We start from the raw sequence: 19,849 nt of genomic DNA, 5'->3' as shown, positions 1-19,849 counted from the left end.
AGTACATTTTTGGTATCATTGATCCATCTGAAGCCATGATCCCTAAACGAGGATTGACACGTTTATAAAATTGTAGAACCAGTCATTTTGACTGGTGTGGTGTTTCTAGTGTTAGCATCTAGTGATTGATCCGGAATTTTCCTGATAACTGATATCGTCATATGGAGTGATACGCAGCAAAAATTTGAAAAACGCGTGGCAAGTTGTAGAAAACGAGGAAACTGGTTAATTGGGCTTCGATAAATAGATTGCAGGATCTTTTTACACTTTGACAAGTACCAGTCATTTTGACTGGAATTGGTATAAGTAGCCTTCGTACAAAATTATCTTTAGTTCGAATACATAAAAAACAAAATGAAATTTATCATATTTTTCTTTTAGTTATCGCTGTGAAAGTCATTACATCATTGCGGAAAAAGAATATAACATGAAGTAGAAATTTTAAAATAAAATTGTAAAACCAGTCAATTTCACCGGTGTGGTCGTTCTACTGTTAACAGCATAACGCATAAATGTCATCAAATCGTCGGAATGTTTTATAAACGTGTTATGTAGAATCTGAAATTTCACCAGCAGTGTAACGATTATCGCCATTATAACAGTAAAATATGAAGGGAATCTGAAAATATATAGAGAAGTACAAGACATTTATTGCAAACATACGCAGTTAATACATACATTGTTAGTGAAAAATAAATAAACAGCGTGAATAGCGGTCTTAACATACGTATACAATTAGTGCTATACATTGGTATAGATGTTCTCGCTTCGTGTGTGCGTATTATAATTTATAAAGTAGTATGATCTTTGCTAGCTAAAGGTATAGCTTCTGACAAATACCTTGTAACATGTATTAGATTGTCCGAAAAGTTTCTTTCGTTTCATAAGTGAAACAATAGATGCACAACATTTTTTTATTTTATATTATTTTATGACTTTATGTATGATCCATTTCGTAGTAATAGAATAAAATAGATCAAACATAATTCAATAAAATAACATAAATGGAAAAATGTTGTGCATCTACTAGTTCCTTGTAAAACGAAAGAAACTTTTGGCATAATCTAATACGTTCACAGATTCGTTTCAGCGACACGACACTTAAATCGTACCCTCTTATACAATTCGATAAATATAGAAATGGCAAAGAAATACAGAAATAGTTGGCAACTAAGTGTTTAGTTTAAATGGAGTTTGTCATTAGGCGGTATTGACAAAATCCGCAATCACTTAGTTGCCAACCAGATATAAATACAGAGACGTTGGAACTTCGATACGACGAGTAACTGTGACATTACATGTAAATACGTTTGCACCAATGTTCTATCTTTCACGCATTATAATACATATGCGTATGAGCATATTGGCGACGACGACCTTACAACTCCAGTCTGATGCCCCACTCTTTAAATTTAAACGCTTTCTCTACGTTCGAAAACGTGGTTACTGGCTGTGCCTACAACAATTTCGATTCTATCGTACAGTATGAAAGAGCTGCTACTGTGAATTCTTAGAAATTGCCACAATCGCTGGCAACGTTCTTCAACAAAGCTCCACCAAAAATACGAACTGCAGTTCTGGTCCAGGAAATCAACATCAGTTTACCACCAATGTAAGGACTTCCTCTACCAATTTCACAGTGTGTGTACGACAATTTTATCAATTGCAGTCCTAGAGGTTGTTCTTGCAACCTGGACAGTTCTATGCTCGTAGCATCGCGCCATGGATCGGTCGTTCCAGAAGAGGTGGATTTAGCTGTGCCGATCAGCAGAGGCAGAGACACGGCATTCTCGTCGTAACCACGTCCTCGAAGTTTATTAGAATTAGTCGGCAGGAATGTGTAAGGCGTTTTCGTTCGCATTCCATAATCGATGGCGCGTTGCATCAGTTTCGTTGGAATCCTCGCAAAAAGCGGAACCGTGGCGTAACTCGAGGTGGACACCCGAGTCGAATCGTAGGAGGCTTCGAGCTGGTAGTCTGTGTGCGGCCTGTCGAAAGCCGAAGCTAAAAGAAGGTTGAAGCCCAATACGGAACCCTCGATACCGTCTTCCAGCCCTTTGTCAAAGTCCGTGTACTCCTGGCCCAGCACGATGTCTCCTCCGCTCGGGATCGTCTGTCCTATCGTCTAAAATCGATCACGAGTTTCGTACAAATAATTTGCCTTTCAGCAGCGTAGTAAGTCAGATTTCTATGGAAAATTCCGCGTAGTGGCGAATGGTCAGAATGGCGAAAGGGAAATTTCTATCCCTTCAGGCACATTATGTAAGCCGTAATAAAGTATGGTAAAAACACAATCAATTGTGGGAAATCTGATGGGAAAGTTGTAAGAAGCGTGGATGAAGTTGATAGTTTCCTGAAAGGCGAGTCGAAACTTTTTCGCTTCCACACGAATACGTGAAATGCAAATATTCGAACGCTGTCCTATGAAGAAAAATCTATAATTTTGTGATAGGGCAGGTAAGAAGATATTGCTGAAGTTGTTAATTGATTACAACGAAACGCGACGAATTAACATTTTGACTGCCACGTTGGTCACGGTTTATCCTGTGACGCCACGGTGGTCATTGGACCACCCGAGCACTTCAACTTCTTGCAATTGTAAAAATTGAATGAAAATTGAAAGTTAGGGCATTTTGAATATAACCGATAAATAGAAGATACTTTGAAACAAAAAGTGCCCCATTGGATAATTAAACATTTTTATTAGAACATTAATAAAAAAGAAAAGAAAGAGAAAGAAATCTTGCAAGAAATCTTGCATCTAACGATGCACTGTGTTAAAACACTTTGAACATAAATGTGCCTCATCGATACAATCTGGACAATACGTGGTCACCTTTTTGGTCCCATTCTTAGCAATTTTTGATCCTAATTGTTTAACATTTTTTTATACCACTCTGCAAAATTTTCATGCCAGGTACGTTTGCCCTTCTTTCTTCTGCATTTCGTGTCGCAATCTTTATTGAATAAGTATATTTGACGGCTCTGGCGAATGTCACTGTGTAAGGTGCATTGCGAGTGTCATTCTAAAATCTGATACCTCGATTTTTGTTTTTGTTGCTTGTTTATAGAGTATCATCGCGTTTGGAATTGATGTATTCAACAATAACTCTAAAGCTAATTTTATATACCACTTGAGGGTTCTTCTACGTGGTGTAGAATATGCTATCATTTGATCTGATAAATCTACAGCACATTTTCCTCTCTTGTAATCTACACTACCACTGGTTTATCACAAACATAATTTTTTCTGCGGACTTCTACCATTTCAGCCGAATGTTTCGTCGAAATCATAAAAATAATCATAATACTGTTTACTAATATCTTCTACACGTTTCAACAATATATTCTGCACGTTTTGCCTATGACGAAATAACGAAAGCGAATGATTTGTTGAAATAAGCGAAGCCTCGTTATAATATGTCGCTGTCAACTGTTACCAAGGCGCCACGGTGGTCACCAGTAACCACGAATAATGTTGGTTATAAGGAATGTTGTCTTACATCATTGCCAGTATATGCTTTGAATGATAAAAATACTCCCGTGACGTCGTGAGATGAAACATGTGATTTTGGCGTGGTAGTCAAAGTGTTAAGGCAAACTATTACGCATTGGCACCATCAATTTCATTTACATTTTTAGAATTTCACCATTGGGTCTGCCACGAGTGATTGCACTTTTGATAACTTACGACCTACTTGGTATGACGTGTTGTTAGAATTTTAAACAAGTACCAGACGAAGGGATAGAGATTTCTCGCTTTCTCACCGTCCTTCTTTGCAAAATAGATGAAAATTCGACGAACCTCATCGGAATGACCTTGAGCCCAGAGCTGGCCGTTGATCCAGAGTCCATAGAGCCCGGCCTGGTTCTCCCAGCTGAGACAGAAATGGTACCATCGATTCTCTAGAATATCGGTCGGCATCGCGAGCACCTGTTTTCCTCCGATCTCAAGGTGAATGTTCCTGCCATGTGGCGCTATCCACGATCGTACCAGTCGCTCTCGCTCGTCTTCTGTCGGAAGCAACCGCGTAAACAGTTATTAGCGTTTCATCTTAAAAGCCACTTAGTCAAAACGAGCGAATGAAATGGGACTAGCCGGCACGAGCCAGCGATCCTCTGAGCGGTGAAAATGCTTCTCAAGGCTGTTTTCTTAATTGCGTAAAGGCACGAAAGGGGCCAGAAGATAATCACGAAACGGAGAAACGTTCACGTTGATCTTTGAGTCTACTTACTCGAGTAGGAAAATATGGGATGAGAATGAGTGAGATCGTTCGATTGCATCCACAGGCAGAAGGTGAACTCCGTCATCTCCGGCACTGGCAGCTCCCATCGTAGAAACTGCAAATCCACGTTTCCTCTGTTTATACAGATGCAAAAAATCGTCGAATATATGCACGTGGCAATCGAAGAATTGTGAAATTTTACAGCGAGTTCTTGCGTTTTAAGTGGTAGACAAATTTTTGAAAATTTGTTTCTTCGGAAAGATGAAAGTGTTCATGAATTATGTGGAAAAGTTACATAACGAGATTAGAGAAAAAAGCAGATCGAATGGAAATAACATGGTAGAAAAAAAGAGAAGAACTTGCTATGACCAGGATTGTTCGATACTGTAAACAAATCAGGCATTTTACTTTTAATGATCTCGCATTCCGTTAAACGTTTCCAGTGGCGTACGTTCGATCAAAGCCTTAAATGTGCATACAGGATTAGCCAATGAACGACTGTTACAATTACGTGTCCGGAATAAGATGATTATGCGTTTCCACATAATCGGTAACGGGGCAAAGAACGCAACAAAATCTTGCATCCTATGGATAAACTTAATGAAATTAAATTAACTATGATTTAATCCATCACTCGCTATAATCAAATTAATCTCAATTTGTTAATTTGTCGTACATCTATCTCGTAATATCTTTTTGTTAATACTTAGAAAAGAATTTCTTTCCCTTCTGAAGAACAGATACTTTATAAACTTTTGCAAACATTGTAGATCTCATTGTAAAGAAGAAAATGAAGCGATTTCTAAGCTTTCCAAACTTTCTCACCTGAATGTATCCCTTCTGAGTGAGCTCCACCTTGTGCATAGGAGTCTCGTGTTTCTTTTCTATCAGCATCGTTGACCCCCAACATGGAACTATTGCGTAACCCAGTAAAATCAAACAAACGGTTTCAATTGCATAATTTCGACGATTGTCGAAAGTTTGAGAAAGTTTCGACGAGTTCTCCGTTCGTCCGTTCGATCCGTTCATCCCTTTAGCCTCTTCCAAGAAGCGATCGTCTGCTGATGGTCGTTCGATTAATTTCGAAACGAAAGATCCTTCTTCTTAGGGAAATCTGGATAATTGCGAGAGTTGGTCGGTTGCTTGTGCGCCCGATCTCGAGCAGGAGAAACGAAGCCCGGTGTGGCGAACAGTCGACGCGAGTAAACAACACTAAGCAAGGCTAGTGGCAAGGTAAGGCGGGCGGGCACAGCCCGCGTAAACAGGTTGAATAGCGAAGAGGAAGGAGCACCTTGTCCATGATGCCACTCGACGAATCGTTTGACCGCTTAATTCGAAGTAATTCCACCGTTTCTTTTCACCTACTCGCGTCTTACAGTTACTTCGTACGATGATACTCGCGTTAATGTTCCGCTTTGTTGTTTGTTGTTTCTTGCTTCGTATAAAAGGGAGGATGTAAATGTCGTGTATCACGGACCGTGTTGAGTATTTGCTGCAATTTTTGTTGCTGGTCTGGTCTCAGGTTTAAATTATATTTAAAGCGATTGGAGAAGAGACACAAAATCATTGAATTTTCGGAGAGTTTCTCATCGTTGGAATATTAATCGTCTGAAGCTATGACGATCTGATCGATGTTTTTTAAAAGGTTTAGAAAATGTGCTTTTAATAATGTTCTGTATTATGGTTTATTATTATATCTTATTATTTGTTATTAATTATATCGATAAACACGTATTTGTACGTCGTATTTTTGTTCATATTCGTAAATACATAGAGAGGTTCATGAAAGTATTCGAAAGCTTACATATGCAAACTTGAATGGCCGAAATAATGTACATTAAAGTAATTTGCTTAGACAAGCAGATGTAAATAGGAAGATGGAAATTTTAAGATTATATCAATAAAATTTGAAAAGGATTGTAAGTGACTGACAAAAGTATTTGAACGCTACATATATTTTTAAATTATTTAATATTAATATTTCGTTGGACCAACTTTAGCAGCAATAGTGTGTCTCAATCGACGTTCCATACTGTAAACCAATGATTTTGTAAAACTACACTCAACGGAGTTCCATATTTCTATAATTTTATCTTTTAATACTTGCTTTCAAATTATCTGAAATTTATTTCACCTTTTTTCTATTTCAGCTCATAAATTTTCAATAGGATCTATGTCTGAACTTTGCGGTGTGTTATATACGATCCATTCTTTCACAACTCTAGCAGTATGCTTAGGATCATTAGCTTGTTGGAAGTGGAAATCTTCCAATAATCCTAATTTATGGGCACTTTCTTTAAAGTTATTTTTTAAAATATTTAAATATTTATATTCATCAAATGTTCCATCAATAAATATCAAATTTCCGGTGCCACTGGCAGCCATGCAGCCCACACACCTTCGTGTTTCACTGTTTGATGTAAATGTCGAATTTCCAATTCCGTATTTGGTTTTCTCCACACATAATTTTGACCATTCGAGCCAAAAATGTTAAATTTTGACTCGTCCAAAAAGATGACTTTGTTCCAAAAAGAATTATCTTTATTAATATAGGTTTTTGCAAAAGTCAATCTTTTCTTATGATTTACCGTATTAATGTATGTGTTCTTTCGCGGTGCTCTCCATGAAAATCATTGTTTCGTAAGATTCGTCGACATAATTCCCTGTGAACTTCTTTATGAAACATATCAGCTACCATACTTGCGAGTTGAGGAGCGGATGTAGCAGGATTTTTTTTAATTTGCGAATGATAACTTTCTCCTCTCATCCAGTCAATTTCTTTGATCGACCTGATCGAACTTTGTTTCCAAATGTTCCCTCATTCTTTGACTTTCTTATATAATAATGTCTCGTGCACTTACTTCTGTTCACAATTCCGGCAATCTCGTTATATGATTTGCCATCCACGTGTGATCGGAATATTATTTCCCTTTCAGACTTTTTGGTATTCATTTTAAATACTATTGTGCACACTTTTACGTTACTTTTACTAGCATCAAGTGAACGTACCAATATTTTCATTTAGCAATGATGTTTACATTCGGTGCAAACGAAGATGAAGAACCATCAACAGTGTTACAGCGTTAGAATACTTTTGTGAGACACTTATCATGAATGTTTCTAATAAATGTATCATAACTCCTGTCTATATTATTCAATCGTTTTCGAATTTTACTCATGTAATCTTGAGACTTTCCCTCACTATACATACCAAATTGTTGGAACAAATTAGTTTAGTACACCTCATTTTATTAATTGAAATTTGTAAGTGTAAGCGTTCGAATATTTTCGTGAACCACTGTATGTACGTATCTGTACGAATCATTCGTTGAACGAGAAATTTCGCTTGTCCCCAAACTTCAGCGAAGCAGATGGCCCGCTTGGCAAACGAATCTGGCAACTACTGTGACAAAGTGACAAGCTACTGAATGAGCGAACTCCATTGAAGAAACGGATAGACGTAGCTGGTTAACAGCGTGTGGTGGGGCAAAGTTGTTTTCTTTACATACTTGACCAGAAAGCCTAAAAATTCCCATCAATTTTGTTAATTAATTACACTACTGGACAGTTGGTGGCAGCTTGCTTACTTGTCACTTGCCATTTATTTCACTGACCGTCACTGTGTGAGCTTCGAGCGTACACTCCTCGTCAAAAAGATAGCCCAGATGTGCAATCTTTAATTTCTCAATGACGCGTGTCAAGTTCTTCGTCTGTAACGTATAATATAATATGAAAACATTATGAGCTCAGAATAAGAGTTTCGTTGAAAATGATTAAAAATATTGCGAGGTTTAATGTGTAACAAAAAATTGTTTTATTTTAAGAACGAAATAATAGCACATTCTGTTAATATGTTTAGGAATTGATCAGTAGTTCATGATCTATCAACGAATTAAGATTACAGTACAATATTACATAAATTTGTAAGTATGGGACGCTGAAAAAAATTAAACGAGTCTGAAAAAAAGCAAATTCTTGAACTACAACAGCAACGGTTATCAGTAGCAAAAATATCGAAATTAATAAGAAGAAGTCGTAAAGTAATACAGAATTTCTTAAAAAATGTTGAAGATTATGGCAAAAAGAAAAGTACTGGTCGACTGTTACCGTTATCCGATCGAGCAATTTTGCGTGTAGCTTCCAACTCGCAGTTAACAACGAAGCAAATAATGGAAAAATCTAGCGTCAGTGCCACTGTTTCAAGTATTCGTCGAGTTCTACTATTCTGCAAAGATATTAAGGGGCTAAAATTGGAAATGAAACCTTCGTTAATAACGAAACACAAAGTAGAACGTTTACGCTTTGCAAAAGAAAGAGCGAAATTGGAAAAAGAAACAGAGAAGGGTACAATTTTCAGACGAAAAAAGATTCAACTTGGATGGTCCTGATGGGTTGCAATATTATTTTCGTGACATAAGAGAAGAGACAATGTCAGCAATTCGACGACAAATGGGAGGAGGCAGCGTGATGGTTTGGCCCGGTTATTTCGCCAAGACAAGTATCAAGTTCATCAATGGCAGAATGAATAGTGTCCGATACATAAATTTAATCAAAGAACAAATAAATAATCATGCAGAACGTATTTCTGGAACTGATTACCTGACCTAAGATCATAATGTTTTCGTATTATACGTTACAGACGAAAAACTTGACACGCGCCAATGAGAAATTAAAGATAGCACGCGTGGGCTATCTTTTTGGCGAGGAGTGTAGTTGTAGGAGTTCAAAGGAAATCGAAGAAGTCGTTAGGATTTGAAGCCGCGGCATTTGCAATTGCTTTGTCGATTGGCCACTCTCCTCTCGCTCCTATTCAAACGATGACGCATAGGACGAAATGATTTTCGTTCGAAGTAACAGACGCGTAATTAAGCGATAGATCGGTTTGAGGCTCGTATAACGATTGCGCAACTTTGACAGCAGAGCTAGGATATTAGACAGTGAAAGAAGCCATTTCAAAATTTCAGCGTCCTATAAAAAACATAGTGTTGCCTGGCTAATATTTAGGCAGCCCTTTCGCCTGGTTAATAAACATACACTTATGCAACTGTTTCAAGAGAGCAACAATCCGCGTTATTGTTTATATCTTACTCAGCAAAATAAGAAAAATCAAATTTCTCCTATCCTTTTGATCTTGCAATCGCTCTATTGTTATAAACGAATTGTTAACGTCGTATTATTATTACCATATTGTGTCTTATTAAATGGCTATTGGACACGAAGTATATTTAGATGATTTTCGATCAAACTCTTACACGGCTGTGTACGAGGAAATAATAAATCAAAGTAAAGGCAAAGAGAAAGCAACTAGACGTCAAATTTAAAAGATTGAGTTAGATTGTATTACCTGATCGTAAATTACCGCTCTCACTAAACGATAAACTTTTCCTATATTACGTCATTCTCGTATCAATTTCGAATATTACATATCGAATTTTATGAAAAACAAGGAAGAGCACTGTGCAGGAACCGAACGAGTTTCGCGTGGAACCAGCTTTTACTTAAAACACGGACCATGCAATTTCTTTGTAGCTTTAGATGGATGAAAAAAAAGGTCCCGTTTAAAAATATAACGTCGAAAGCTCGTGAGAAAATGACTTTGAGAAAGAGCTCTTTCCAGCGTTACGCGTATCCTTGCGTGCAATGGTAGAACTTTGTCAACTGGAAGATCTCTTCATAAGATGGCAAAGAAGACCTAAATAAAAATTTAGCTGATCTCGTGTATCTAAGACGTCAGCCTGTTTATGTACGCAATTGCAAGTGTCACAAAGCTTTTACGTAATTTGTTCACGTCGCAACGTAGTTATCTGCATGTGTGATCTGTCTCGTAGGTCGAGGTAAACGCGAAAGTTTCCCGATGAATCGTAAAATCAGAGTGAAATCGACGACACGTCGGTTTATCGCGACCTTCGCGTAAAAACGAGATGAGAAGACACAGTCTGCCTTGATTTACACGAATATTATCTTCGTCATCGTTGGACGAAGCGACACCGCGACTATGTCCGCGTCTCCTTCTTTTGCTTATCTTGCGCGCGTTTCCTCTCAAACCGGAACGTTCGCATTTTCACAAAAATGTAAAGTCATGTTCCACATAAGATTCTTGTCGTCCGAGGATCGAATGCACGCTCGAAATGCTTTACGTATTACTTTCTACCGGTAGTTGCTTGCGTGCGCTTTTTCTCCTACAGTGAACGAGTCGAAACTTGCCACAACTGAAAAATGAAAATATTCTTAACACTTTACTGACCGATAGCCGATTAATCGGCTTTTATCGCCGACAATCTTTCTCATTATTTGAGCAGTAATTTGTTATTTAACCCTTTGAGTGCTGACTACTCGCGGCCTATGTCGTCCGTACGGACGGCGCGCGTCTAGCGCTGACGATCGCTGTGGACGGAATACTTTTTCGTTAGACTGAACTCTGTTGATTGACTATTCAAAGCGCAAATCGTAATAAGTTATAGTAATTCTTTTGCACGAGATTAAATAGTTCAAGAGCATTATTTTTTAGTTATTTTTAATTATTTATTATAAACATTGAAATTTACAGTTAACTAGAATTTGGGTAATAAACTAGAAAACAATAAACTAGAAAACTAAATTTAGTAAATATAACACAAGTTAATAATTTAGTTGTGTGTGAAAAATTCAGTGCCTGAGAAAACTAAAAAAACCAGATGTAGAGTTTTCTTACAAGTGGTGACCACTTCAACAATAACGAGGCACTATTGGCATTTGTTTACTGCCGTAAGGAATGCATTTATATTTATTTCACACAAACGTAATAGTATTACTTCTGCGTAGGTGTTCGGAAAAATTGAAAAACCCATACATGCGTCCTTAGCCCATGCCGGGCACTTACAGAAAGCGCATATATATGTCCTTAGTCCACACCGATAGCTTTCGCCAGACACCTATATGCGCCCACAGCACTCAAAGGGTTAATACTAAGTCAGTTGCGTTGCTTTGTAAGTTCCCACAGTTTTATACTAATTTGTAAAACTTACCGTTTGCAATGAACGAAAAGAATGGTATTGAAGAGTCTAAACTGAAACAGCCGGCGCCAGGGAGAATCTGCGCCTGAGCTGCCGGTCGGACGTGCGTATGTTGTTGAATCACTAGCGGTTGGTAAAGTGTCAACAATTTGAATATGCTCACGCTGGAACAAAGCGTAGAACCAAAGAGGACGTGGCCGCACTTTTGAACCCTCCATCTGTATATTTGGTGGTTTTCGACTAGTAATTTTAAGTAATCTTGCATTTTTTCCACATCTTTGTTTAAATTCTGCTCTGCTTAGGAAAAGCTAACACGGTGAAGGTATAGGATGATGTTGTAGAAACTTGGCAGAGTATTCAAGAATTTTTGGGGATTTTTTGGAACACAAAACACTAGGGAAAGCTGCATACCCGTAAACGACAGTACGTGCAGACGATAGGGTTAAAATCTTCGATCGGTTCGTTGATCGTTCAGAAATCTTGGAACTTTTTAAGTTATATGTTTTGAATTATCTGTTAGAAGGAGGCAACTTCTTCGTATAGCTGCATATCGGACGATAGCTTAGGTAACTTGGATCGTATCGGGAGATTTTGTTCAACTGCGAACGACGTTACGGAAATCGTTGATTTCCTTTTTGTTACGAATATAATATAATTTCCTCCAAAGTATGCATATTAATTGATATAAAATTGTACAAATCGTGGCTTAAAAATTAGCGTTCGTCCTTTTATATTTCGCGTCATGTACTGGTGTAATTCGTTAAATAAATAAATAAATAAATAACATGCAATACAAGTAAACCATGTAACCAAAATTTAGTTTATGGAATCGACAAGTTACAAGTTTATTTTATTAGAAAAATCTTTCTCATTTCTACGATATTTTTCTCATTCTAACAAGGCACTCGAACTTTTGCATTTGAACAAATTTCATCGGTTTTATTATCAAACTTGTTATCATTATACAAGAGAGAATTTATCAATACTAATAATTTGTAGGTCTTATCGACGCTCCATTCACGTTGCATATCGTTGGAATTAAACCATGATCTGCTTGCCAATGTAAGGAATAATACATAAATGCAAATAATCTAATTTTAAGATCAACAGCACATCCAAAAGCAACAGTCGATAGCATGGTATAATGTAACACAGCACCACTCCATAATATCTTAATATACTGTCAGGTTACCCTTTTTATATTATAATTCTGTCTATCTGTAAAATTATGTCTATTTTATCCTTATTATTATGTATAGTATATATATATATACATTACTTTACACATTTACGCATGCACATACACATACATACATGCTACATCAAACATACTTAATACCTTATGCATACATGTATTGGGTTGGCAACTAAGTGATCGCAGATTTTGTCATTACCACCTAATGGCAACTAATGGCATTAGGCATTAGGTGGTAATGACAAAATCCGCAATCACTTAGTTGCCAACTTAACATATCAGTCTCCTCGGTAATGCAAAATAGATTCTGTCTTACCATTGTAGTATATACTATGACATTTTGCCATTCTGACTGAAATGCGAAAATGCAAAGATCTAACATCTTTTGTGTACAATGGAGTCTGCGGGTCATGGGTTATCCGAGTCCCGTTTAACCGATGTTCCGTATTATTCGAGATACTTTGAATTTTGCCATAACTGCACTCTTCCCTTTTTTTCGAAAGTTTAACGTAAAGAGCACAAAAGAGTAAATAGACGACTATTATTAATGCGATTGATCAAATAAATAGTTGGATCGACTGAATCAATTAAATAGTTAATTGATGTTAAATATTGGACTGACAACTAAGTGATTGCGGTTTTTGTCATTAGCTGGTATTGACAAAATCCGCAATTGCTTAGTTGCCAACCCAATATATCTGTAATATTACACAATCAAAATGTTTCTTATGATCTTATTATCCGAGTTTTCGATTATCCGATAGGCTTGGGGGGCTTGATAGGCTCGGTGCACATCAGCTCGGATAATCGAGACTCTACTACTGTCATTCCCATGTACATGTGTATAATATCCCGTTTAATATGTGTCCCTTTCGCCCCAACTACCACTTATCGTATCAGTCGATTATGTCAGACGAGTAACGTGTCGACGTATCATCTGTGTTTTAGACGGCGAAGAACTCGACTTCCGGAAACAGCGGCTATTACGTCGGAGGAAGCAGCACCCTGCCACGCGGAGGCCAACTAATGAGAGCGTACAGTCCTGCGGCGTCGTCGGTAGTCGGAGGACCCAATGCAACGCCTACTCAACCGAAACCGCTCGCCACTCCAGGTACACGAAAATCCGCGATACTCGAGACTCAGTCTTAGAAAGCCGATTACGCAAGGCCCACTGTCCACGAAGCGTCCCGCGCCGGGTCTAATAATTAACACTAGAACTACCGATAGTTAACACGAAGATATTTCTACCAAAATCAGTGGAAATGACTATCTTTAAAAAATACCTAATAATAGAATATTTTTATATTTATTGATTTATTACTTTCTTACGGAAGGAATTCCATATTATGTAGTACATTTTTGGTATTATTAATCCATCTGGGACCATGATCCCTAAATGAGGGTTGACAAATTTATAAAATTGTAGAACCAGTCATTTTGACCGGTGTGGTGTTTCTAGTGTTAGCATCTAGTGATTTAACGATCGATTCGGAATTTTCCTAATAACTGATATCGTCATATCGAATGATACGCAGTAAAAATTTGAAAAACGTGTGGCAAGTTGTAGAAAACGAGGAAACTGATTAATTGAGGTTCGATAAACAGATTGCAGGATCCTTTTACACTTTGACAAGTACCAGTCATTTTGACTGGTATTGGTATAAGTAGCCTTGATATAAAATTATTTTCAGTTTGAATACATAAAAACCAAAATAAAGTTCATTATATTATTTTTTTTAGTTATCGTTGAGAAAGTCATTACATCATTGCGGAAAAAAATATAACATGGAGTAGGAATTTGAAAATCGAATTGTGAAAGCAGTCAATTTCACTGGTGTGGTAGTTCTAATGTTAATAATTATAAATAAACTTATTAAACCAGTTAATACCAACAGTACGTTTCCATGCAACGGTCGCTGGCGTTAACGTTGTCAATAGCGAAGCGTACGTTGCAGTTGTAAACGATATCGGATGAAGACATCTTGGTGTGTTGCTCGAAGTTTTCATAACAAGGCAAATTTGTACCCTAACACTTAGCCAATCGAACAGGAAGATCTCCCTTTTTGACTTTTGTAACGCGTTTTCTCCTTTTTTTTTTTCTTTGTTATTATCAGTTATTATTTACCTGGAATTGTTGCCCATTAATTGCACCACTTTTTCTGCCTTTATAATCTACAGTATATAATAAAATACACGAATTTAGTTGTGTTAAAATTAATTAAAAACTTACACTATCAGTTATGGGTAAATACAGTTATTGGATAGGCAACTAAGTGGTTGCTGATTTTGCCATTACCACCTAATGACAAAATCCGCCATCACTTAGTTGCCAATCCAATATAGTCGAACGATAGCACACTGTAAAAGAATATTCAAATGCATTATGAATTTTTAATTTTACCTTCAAGTCCTGTTATTTATCTTTAATCAACGATAATGTTTTCAATTTTACCTATAATTTTTTACACTTTTAAATACTTTCAGTTCCACGTTTTCTATAAACAATATGTGAAATCGTTAAAGAAAATCACCACCGCAAAATGTAATTCACCACTTAAATAATTTTTAGACTTGTTTGTTTCTTAAGTAACGAACATTAGTCCTCGATACTTGGAAAAATTCGACGTGCACAACGACGTGCAGGTTGGCTTGTCGGAGCGCTGTGGCGGTTGGCTAAGTGTTAAGACGATTGTCTGCAGATATCTGTCACAGCCAATCTTTTTGTGCTGTGGATTTTCCAACAAACACGGACTTGGCGTAAACTTATAATTACCTTTACTGTGCGTTTTATGAACTAAACAGCGGCGTAGACGTATCATCGTCTCCAACAGACGACGCTGACGCTTCGTGATCGGTGGACCAGACAAGTTCTCGAGGATGGGAATCGCGTGGTTTCGGGAATCGAGTCTCGGGCGTCAATGGTCGCTTTTCCTCCTGCCTGTGCTTGTCATGTTTGCTCCATGCTTATACCACGTTCTTCCTTGAGCTTCAGCCGACTTTCCACGAAGAATGCATCCGCCCGACGACATTGCAACGATTCTGGTCGTGTGTTCGGACCTGCAGGTGTCCGGAACGACATAGACGGCTGATTAATCCCTCTGCTCGCTGCATTCTCCGCACGCTGTCACTCGTTTCAGTCGGATTTATTTTAACCGTCCGATGCTCCTAACGTTGCTGCATACTCGTTGTTACTTGTCCTTGACCTCGCTTGTTACTAAGAAAACGCTCGATAGTTCCTCTTCTCTGTGGCGGTCGAACGAGTCTCGCGTTGCCTCCGTTGCAACGATTCGGAGGAGGTGACGCGAAATATACAGTACACAGGGTGTTCCTCGCAACTAGGCCAAACCATATGTAAGTTTCAGACGATGGAATATAGACGAACGTTTCACTAAACACGTTTACAGCGATTAAAGAGATTACTTTCTCGTAGACATTTCTTTCGAACCGTTCCAATATTTTGCTTAATGAAATCTTTTCCTATCTTCCACTCTTTCTACGTTATGGTTTGATCTAATTACAACAGTCGCCGTGTACGTTGGCCGAGGAAAGTATTTGGACGCTTTTGAAAAGCTTTTACGTCTAGAAAACTCGAGTCTCGTAATAACAATGCTAATTAAACTTCGAAATGTGACACACGCAATGTACAGAGCGTTTCAGGACATGTTGGGACTACGATTCAGCAGGCTAAAATAAAAAGAAACTTTCGTACAAACATATGTATGCTCGATACGACCTTGTTTTCGAGTTACAGCTCATTTCGTGTTCTAATAGTTGATTATATATCGCCAGAGAAATTGCTTCAAGCCACAACTTCCAGTTTCAATACAAACGTGTATACGTCGTGTCATGGATTTTCAACTCGTTTGAACTGACCTGGTCTTAGGCGAATTTGTCGGTGATTTCAGTTGACGTGTTGACAAAGTGTCGAAACACAGTCAACGTTCACTGTGACGTTTTATTATAAACTACGGACTTTAAAGGAGCGAACTCAAGTTTGGAGCTGAAGCTAGTCAGGATGTGGGCCCAGCACGACCCATCCATTTGTCGTGAAATAAAGTAACGTTTTAGGTGCTGCATGGCATAACAACCACATACGTTTTATCATATCCATCACATGACATTCAATCTCGTCGTATCTGCACGAAAGCTTGTTCCGTGGAAAAATAAGTTGTTTGTGACTCGAAAACAAGGTCATACGGAGCATGTACGTTCATACGATCTTTATTGCCCTTATTTTAGTTTACTAAATCAGCTCCTGCAGTACTTGCCACGTGCTGTGAAATGCGCCATATTCAGAGACTAGATTGAGCAACTAAATGATTGCGGGTTTTGTCATTAGGTGCTATTGACAAAATCCGTAATCACTTAGTTGCCAAGCCAATATTACCAAGCAAATTTCAAAAGCTTTTTGCGAATATCTCGGAAATTAAAACCGAGCAGCGGTAACATACATATAGAAAAATTGTTTAGAATGACGAGCTTGACGAGGTATTTCAACGTCGTTGAAATCGGTGAGCAGGCCACGCTCTAAATATTTATCATATTCATATCTTTGTTGAAATGTTTTTGATTACGAATGGCCGTTTTCTTTATCAATGGCGGGCAATTTTTCTGCCTACATCCGATCAATGGTTATCGGTAACCAAACTAACGATTTAACCAAAAAGAACGTTAATGGTTTATCGATATCAGCATTCAAAAAAAATTTTAATCTTTTATGATGGTTATTCGTAATCGAAACAGTTGAGGCGTAACCCATTTTCGATTGCCGCATCACCATTTTTTCGAAAACTTCATCAACACTTTGACTATCACGTTCTTACAATTGTAAAAAATGAATGAAAATTGACAGTTAGGGCATTTTGAATACAACCGATAAATAGAAGATACTTTGAAATAAAAAGTGCCACATTGAATAATTAAACATTTTTATTAGAACATTAATAAAAAAAATGAGAAGAAATCTTCCATTTAACGGTGCATTGTATTAAAACACTTTGAACATAAATGTGGCTCATCAATACAATGTGGACAATAGGTGATCCCATTCTTAGCAATTTTTGATCCTAATTGTTTAACATTTTTTTATACCACCCTCTGCAAAATTTTCGAGCCAGGTACGCTTGCCCTTCTTTCTTCTGGATTTCGTGTCGTAATCTTTGTCGAATAAGTATATTTGAATGGCACTGTGTGAGGTGCATTGCGAGTGCCATTCTACAATCTGATAGCTTCATTTTTGTTTTTGGTTGCTTGTTTATAGAGTATCATCGCGTTTGAAATTGATGTATTTAACAATAATTCTAAAGTTAATTTTATATACCACTTGAGGGTTCTTCTATGCGGTGTAGAATATGCTATCATTTGATCTGATAAATCTACAGCACATTTTCCTCTCTTGTAATCTACACTACCACTGGTTTATCACAAACATAATTTTTTTTGCGGTCCTCTACCATTTCAGTCAAATGTTTCGTCGAAATCATAAAAATAATCATAACACTGTTTACTAATATCTTCTACACGTTTCAACAATATATTCTGCACGTTTTGCCTACGACGAAATAACGAAAGCGAATGATTTGTTGAAATAAACGAAGCCTCGTTATAATATGTCGCTATCAACTGTTACCAAGGCGTCACGGTGGTCACCCGTGACCACCAATAGGATAAACGGTCCATTGGGGAGAATGTTGGCTTACATCATCAATTTATTATTATTTTACCATTATATGCTTTGAATAATAAAAATACTCTCGTGACGTCCTGAGCGAAACATGTGATTTTTGCGTGATAGTCAAAGTGTTATTTAGAAACAACTCCCATCCATTTGAATAAAAATGCATTTCTACTTGATGATTCTGTGGCATACAATTTTCAAAATAACCGTGCTGCTACAGGAAAAGCTCGCCACAAATGTTCGAATACTTTCCTCAGCTTGTATACTCGTTCGTATCGTTTGATGGAAAGTAACGCACCGATCCAACGCTTTTCGTCCCTTGCGGATGCAAGCACCGAATCCTTGTGCAATGTACACGCGCCGTCCGTGAGATCGGCGATCGCGGGAGGTCGTCTCGATTCCGCGAACACGTTCATCGACTCGAGTCCCGACTGTCGTCTGACAAACTACGATCGACGACCATCCGTTTCGCGCCTTTGCTACGACGCCCTGGAAAAGTGCATAATACACAAGCAACCCTGGAGTAAGGACGCTTTAAAGGGAAAAAGCTGTTCGTTTGTCACATCTCATTAAGAACAGTGTAAAATGGTAATTTATTCGTTACAATATATAAGATGCATTTTATCAGGCGTATAGACGAAGTATGTGTTACGAAACGCCCCATTTTAAAATCGAAAGTTAAAAGCAATTAATATTTCCTGTTGGTTTTTTCATAAATTCGGTTACGTAGTTGTCAAGTAATTAGATTGATGCACGATATACGCCTGTTTCTCGTTGTGAAATTTGACATAAATCGATGCATTCGATGATTAACGAGGAAGATTTATAATAAAAATATAAAACTTCTTTATCGCGATGTTAATGTACAATCAGAAAGTTCGTGCGGTTTCTTTACGTAAAGTTCAATTTTAAAAAATTAGTTTCTAGAAATTAGCATTTTGGAGCGGTTTGAGGCATTTCCTGCTCCATCTAAGCGATTCTTTGACGCGTAAATTTTAAGTTTTAATTACTTTAAGGAGAATTATAAATGAATAAATGTTCGACCTTTTCTATTGGAAAATTCATATTTCGCAATAACGAAACGAAATAGTTTTTGAGAAAGTTTTGTTGAACGACGTGGGAATTATTTTGAATAATATACGACGTTTTAGAGGTTCCAGTTTTGTCGTAGAGAACGACGTTTCATATTCACAGACCTAATAATAACAAATTAGTTGTTAGATAGAGTAGAGCCTGCGTTATACGAACATCCGCTGTGTGAACGTTTTATTATGTGAAACGTACGAAAGTGACAGTAATAAAGAAGATGATAATGATGTGTCACCTCATTTACATGTCTGAAAATTGTGAGCCGCTTTCAAGCCCATGTGATTTAGGCAAAAATGTTTGCCATCTAGCAGTTCGATTTCTTTAATTTCTTTAAAAGAAGAATATTGCCTTTTTGATTTTATACTCTACGTATGCTGTTATCTACAAACAAATTGCATCAATTTTATTTCATTCCATCTGAAGTATTATATCAGACATGCTTTGTTTTGTCATGCAAAAACTCTCTTTCGTCTGCCAACACCTTTGTTCTCCGATCAATTCGTATAACGTACGCTGTACAATGATCGCGTATAATACGAGAGAAAATTATATAGGTAAAACCTGTTTGCCTATGTAAAGGTACAATTTTTTTATAAAATGGGGCTATTTATTTATCCAGGAAACACAGCGTGTTATATAGAGCATCGATTTTCTCACATTCGTCGTCTAA

At 37.4% G+C, this 19,849-nt stretch overlaps 2 protein-coding genes across 6 annotated transcripts in view; one reads left to right on the top strand and one right to left on the bottom strand.

The window, feature by feature from the left end:
* LOC126925220 (uncharacterized) overlaps positions 1–19,849 on the top strand; it is a 161,014-nt gene that overhangs the window by 113,901 nt on the left and 27,264 nt on the right. For 3 of the 5 annotated variants that reach the window (XM_050740533.1, XM_050740532.1, XM_050740535.1), the window contains exons 9-10: positions 12,218–12,280; positions 13,362–13,524. In XM_050740533.1, the coding sequence (XP_050596490.1) occupies positions 12,218–12,280; positions 13,362–13,524 (226 nt within the window). The remainder of the gene's footprint in view (positions 1–12,217; positions 12,281–13,361; positions 13,525–19,849) is intronic. The other 2 variants (XM_050740534.1, XM_050740536.1) reach the window with 1 other exon arrangement.
* LOC126925252 (uncharacterized) lies at positions 1,024–7,629 on the bottom strand. The gene is made up of 5 exons (XM_050740617.1): positions 7,535–7,629; positions 5,052–5,899; positions 4,236–4,341; positions 3,806–4,014; positions 1,024–2,125 (listed from the first exon to the last, which is right to left on the bottom strand). Exons 2-5 carry the CDS (start codon positions 5,253–5,255, stop codon positions 1,511–1,513), a joined length of 1,134 nt encoding a protein of 377 aa, XP_050596574.1. The 5' UTR covers positions 5,256–5,899; positions 7,535–7,629; the 3' UTR covers positions 1,024–1,510.

Source organism: Bombus affinis, chromosome 16 (assembly GCF_024516045.1).
Source record: "Bombus affinis isolate iyBomAffi1 chromosome 16, iyBomAffi1.2, whole genome shotgun sequence".
Taxonomy (NCBI): Eukaryota; Metazoa; Arthropoda; class Insecta; order Hymenoptera; family Apidae; genus Bombus; species Bombus affinis.
This window is presented reverse-complemented; position numbering and strand designations above follow the sequence as displayed.

What these genes read in the sequence shown, in the direction of transcription:
- LOC126925252 (XM_050740617.1), bottom strand. Translation starts at nt 5,255, where the DNA reads ATGAACGGATCGAACGGACGAACGGAGAACTCGTCGAAACTTTCTCAA. An exon ending in TCCCATATTTTCCTACTCGA is followed by an intron (nt 4,015 to 4,235) that starts GTAAGTAGACTC and finishes TGCTTCCGACAG; the next exon opens with AAGACGAGCGAGAGCGACTG. An exon ending in CTCAAGGTCATTCCGATGAG is followed by an intron (nt 2,126 to 3,805) that starts GTTCGTCGAATT and finishes GATCGATTTTAG; the next exon opens with ACGATAGGACAGACGATCCC.